Raw genomic sequence first — 5,055 nt, 5'->3', positions numbered from 1 at the left:
CGTTTACATGACCAAGCTATATTACACACTAAAGGAAAGGTAAAATAAAACAAAACATAATAGGTCCCCTTTAAAATGTCATAACTTGATCTTCCGTTGACTTCTTTCTGGTGATGTATGCCAGACATCTCCAATAATTTTGCCCTCGTAAACGCCGGCACTTTCTTACAATCGACAGCAAGATCGCATTCAGATCTCCCTCCATTCAATTGACAACCAGTGGATTGAATCAAGTCTGCACCCAAATTGTTTTGTTTTTCTTTCAATAATCTGCTTCACTCGTATGTACATCACAATATGGAAGAAAAGATTTGTCGCTACTTCCATTACATCACAACTTTAAACTTTTTTTTCTTAGCCCAAGACAAAAGAGTTCACCTTTAAAGGAACACTCCGACTTTTTGGGACTTTAGCCTATTCACCTTATCCCCCAGAGTTAGATGAGTCCATACATACCTTTTTCATCTCCGTGCGTGCTATAAGTCTGTTTGACGCACCCACCGCTAGCCTAGCTTAGCACAAAGACTGGATGTAAATGGTTGCAGCTAGCATACTAATCCAAACAAGTGACAAAATAACGCAAACATTTTCCTATTTACATGTTGTGATTTGTATAGTGGGCGGAGTGATAACCGCAGCACATGAGACGCGCTCTCTGCTCCTCACCACGGCGCGTCTCATGTGCTGCGGTTATCACTCCGCCCAAGTAGCAGTGCTTCGCCTTCAGAGAATATAGTTCCCAGTATTTATACGGTTAAAATATGTCTGTGTCTCATGTGACTTTGTTTTTTGTACACTCTGTGACTATACAAATCACAACATGTAAATAGGAAAATGTTTGCGTTATTTTGTCACTTGTTTGGATTAGTATGCTAGCTGCAACCATTTACATCCAGTCTTTGTGCTAAGCTAGGCTAGCGGCGGGTGCGTCAAACAGACTTATAGCACGCACGGAGATGAAAAAGGTATGTATGGACTCATCTAACTTTGGGGGATAAGGTGAATAGGCTAAAGTCCCAAAAACTCGGAGTGTTCCTTTAAGTCTCAACTTGAAAGCTACAGTCATGCAATACAGTCAGTGACTGAATTAGATAGCATCTGTAAAGATGTATTCAATAGTATTCCCTTGGGACACCAGTGACTTCCAGGAAAGGCTGGATGGCAACCAAGGAAGATTGGTGACGCTGGAAAGACAGTTGACCTCCAGGAAAGACTGGCGTGGGTGGGCGAGGTTAGCAACCTCGATCACAGCACTCGCAAGAGGGCACCAACCAAAGCTACAAAATGGAACAATGAGCAATACCCCCAGGGTCTCCCGAGAGGGGGGGAGGATGAGAGACCCAATAGGACGGACATAACGGTTATGGCTACGGAAAACACACGGATAATGAGACGGCTCATCCAAACCACACTTACAGGGGAAGTGTTGGAAGTAAAGTGCCACTGTGGGAAGCTTTGCAAGAGCGCAAGGGGACTTAAAATACATCAATCCAAGACCCAATGTGGAAAAGGGAAGAAGCAGATGCAGCGCATAGTGGAGACACTAAGTGAGACGCAGGAGGACTCCAGTCAGGAAGCACCCCACAGCACAGGAGACCTCTCAGCACCTGCTCCATCCCAAAGCCACAGGAGGGACTCTCCTAACACTACCTCAGGCACTCAACCTATGACAGAGAAAGTGAGATGGCCCCAAGCAAACAACAAGACTGCATGGAACCAACTAGATGGGGACCTAGACAGAGTTCTTGAGGCCACATTAGCAGGAACAGCCGAGAAGAAAATCAACAGTATGACAACAATTATCATCACCATGGCCAGAGAACGCTTTGGCACAGAAGACAGAAAGGGTAGTAGCGGAACCCAGGTGAATCAGCCAAACAGGAGGGCCAGAGAGATCTTGCAATTGAGGAGGGAGATCAAGACCCTCAATAAGCAGTTCAGAACAGCAAGTGCTGAAGAAAGGAAGGGCATAAAAGATCTAACAAGCGAACTTCGAGGGCAACTCTGCAGACTGAGAAGGGCAGAAAGGTCTCTGAAACTGAGGAAGGAGAAGGAGGCTAAGCGGGCTCAGTTCATTAAGGACCCATACAGGTTTACCAAAACCCTGCTGGGGGAAGCAAGATCCGGAAGATTGACTAGCCCCAAGGAAGTTGTAGAGGAGTTCTTGAAGGAGAGCCACAGTGACGCCCTCAGGAACCAAGCCTGTGGTGCGCACCCAAAGATCAGCAGAACTGCCGAAACTCCTGAGGAAGAGCTTGATACCAGTGAACCAACATGGAGAGAAGTCCAGGACATTGTGCAGAAAGCCCGTTCAGCATCTGCCCCAGGACCAAGTGGTATACCTTATAAAGTATACAAGAGATGCCCGATGCTCCTCCGCAGGTTATGGAAACTGTTGCGAAGGATTTGGACAAAAGGTATCATTCCAGCATTTTGGAAAAGAGCAGAGGGGTGTTTTGTACCCAAGGAAATGGACTCCTCCGACATCAGTCAGTTCCGAACCATTTCTCTCCTAAGTGTCGAATGCAAGGTATTCTTTTCTGTCCTGGCAAAAAGGATGACTACCTACATGGTGAAGAATAAATATGTCGACACATCAGTACAGAAGGGCGGCATTCTAGGTTTCTCCGGGTGCTTGGAACATACGGGCATCCTCAACCAGCTGATCCGGGAGGCCAAGTGGAACAAAGGAAACCTAACGGTTGTCTGGCTCGACTTGGCTAACGCATACGGTTCAATCCCGCATGGCCTCATCAATATGGCTATGGAACACTACCATATCCCCCACCACACCAGGGGTATAATCACCAGCTACTTCGGAGGATTTAAACTACGGTTCAAAACTGCCCAGTTTACAACTCAGTGGCAGGACCTTGAAAAGGGAATCGTGACAGGCTGTACCATCTCCCCCATCCTGTTTGTCATGGGAATGAACCTGCTCATAACAGCTGCAGGAAAGGAATCCAGAGGGCCAACAATGGAGTCTGGCATTCGACAACCTCCAATAAGAGGCTTTATGGATGACCTTACCATAACAACTTCAACCCACGTGCAAGCAAGATGGATCCTGAAGGCACTTGATGACGTGGTAACATGGGCTCGGATGAAGTTCAAACCAAGAAAATCAAGAAGTATGGTGATCAGAAGTGGAAAAGTGACCAGCAAGTTCCAGTTGCGAGTACAGGGGGAGATGATTCCATCAATTGAGGAAAACCCAATTAAGTGCCTAGGGAAATGGTACGATGCATCCCTGACCGACAGATGCAACGTTTCTAGGACAGAGAAACAGGCAGATGCATGGCTGAGTAAGATCGAGGGGTCAGGACTACAAGGAAAGTTCAAGACCTGGCTCTTCCAGCACGGTCTGTTACCACGACTCATGTGGCTACTGACACTTTATGAAGTACCTATGACAGCAGTGGAAGGAGTCGAGAGGCGAGTCAACAAACACCTTCGCAAGTGGCTCGGAATCCCACCAAGCTTCACGTCAGTAGGGCTTTACACCAGGTCTGGTCAGGTACAGCTACCCCTATCATCAGTGGTGGAAGAGTTCAAGGTGGCAAAGTGCCGGGTCGTGATGATGTACCAAGACTCCACTGATGGAAAAGTCAGAGAAGCAGGCGTCACTACGAGATCAGGACGCAAATGGGCGGCTGATACATTAGTGGCGCAAGCAGAAAGCGCATTGAAGCTGAAGGACATCATCGGGAACCCATGCGTAGGGAGGCAAGGACTCGGGTCCACACACTTCCAGCAGTGGGGTAAAGCAGACCCAAGGCAGAGGAGGGACATGATTCAAGCCGAGGTCCGACACCTGGAGGAAGAAAGGCGCAGGTCTAGGGCCGTCGAACTTGGAGCACAAGGTGCCTGGACAAAGTGGGACCTGCCGAAGCGGAAGATCACGTGGCCTGAGATCTGGAGACTAGAGCCCTTTCGCATCTCCTTCCTACTCCGTTCAGTTTACGACACCCTTCCATCACCAACAAACCTCCACAGGTGGGGAATGAAGGAGGACCCATGGTGTAGGCTATGCGGAGGGAGGGGAACAATGGCGCACATACTGGCAGGATGCAAAACAGCTCTTAGCCAAGGAAGATACAGGTGGCGCCATGACAAGGTTCTCGGTGAACTGGCTGACATCTTGGAGCAGGAGAGGCAGAGAAAGCGCCAGAACAGTACAAGGCCGGCAAAATTCATTCAGTTCATTAGAGAAGGGGAGAAACCACCAGCTCCCAAGAGGAGGAAAAAGAGCCTCTTGCAAGCAGCACAATCCTGGGAGATGAGGGTGGACCTGGGAAGGAAACTAGTCTTCCCCCAGGTTGTGCAAACATCGCTGAGGCCGGACATGGTCCTTTGGTCTGAGGAGGCAAGGAAGATAATCCTAATTGAACTGACGGTGCCGTGGGAAGACGGGTGTGAGGTGGCCTATGAGCGGAAAGCCACCAAGTACCAGGACCTCGTTGAGCAGTGCAGGGCCAAAGGGTGGCAGACCTGGTTATTCCCGGTTGAGGTCGGGTGTAGGGGTTTCCCGGCGCAGTCTGTGTGGAAGACACTCACAGCTCTGGGTATAGCAGGAAGGGAGAGGAAGGCAGCTGTCCGTAGGTTGGGTGAGGCAGCAGAAAGAGCATCTTGCTGGCTCTGGAATAGGAGGGAGGAGTTGAGCTGGGGGCCAGGAGGAGGTGGGCAGTGACTGGCCACCACTGCCGACCCGCCAACTGGAGGGTGTTGTGGTTCAGGGTCGAAACACCCCATGAAAGTTGGATGCCACCTGATGACATCTTCTCCTGGCTGAAAGCTACAGTCATGCAATACAGTCAGTGACTGAATTAGATAGCATCTGTAAAGATGTATTCAATAGTACTAGTCTCAATATTCTATCTTCTAAATATCACCTATTTGTTTTGAAAAGTAATAGAATACCTTTCCTAAGCAGCACAATCATTCATGTCCAATTAAATTATCATAAGTTTGATGCTTAATGTCAAGTTAATGTTCAAATAAATGAGCAATATTAGTAGTAATAGTAAACACCACAATCTAAAAGTACATAGGCCA

The 5,055-nt window shown here is 48.2% G+C and overlaps 1 protein-coding gene across 1 annotated transcript; it reads left to right on the top strand.

The window, feature by feature from the left end:
• The first annotated feature begins 1,363 nt into the window (after positions 1–1,363).
• Positions 1,364–4,783, top strand: LOC130087639 (uncharacterized). The gene has a single exon (XM_056254048.1). The coding sequence runs from the start codon at positions 1,364–1,366 to the stop codon at positions 4,688–4,690; it is 3,327 nt and encodes a 1,108-aa protein (XP_056110023.1). The 3' UTR covers positions 4,691–4,783.
• The last annotated feature ends 272 nt before the right edge of the window (positions 4,784–5,055 follow it).

Source organism: Rhinichthys klamathensis, unplaced genomic scaffold, assembly GCF_029890125.1.
Source record: "Rhinichthys klamathensis goyatoka isolate OS25496 unplaced genomic scaffold, OSU_Roscu_1.1 h1tg000110l_1, whole genome shotgun sequence".
Lineage (NCBI taxonomy): Eukaryota > Metazoa > Chordata > Actinopteri > Cypriniformes > Leuciscidae > Rhinichthys > Rhinichthys klamathensis.
This window is presented reverse-complemented; position numbering and strand designations above follow the sequence as displayed.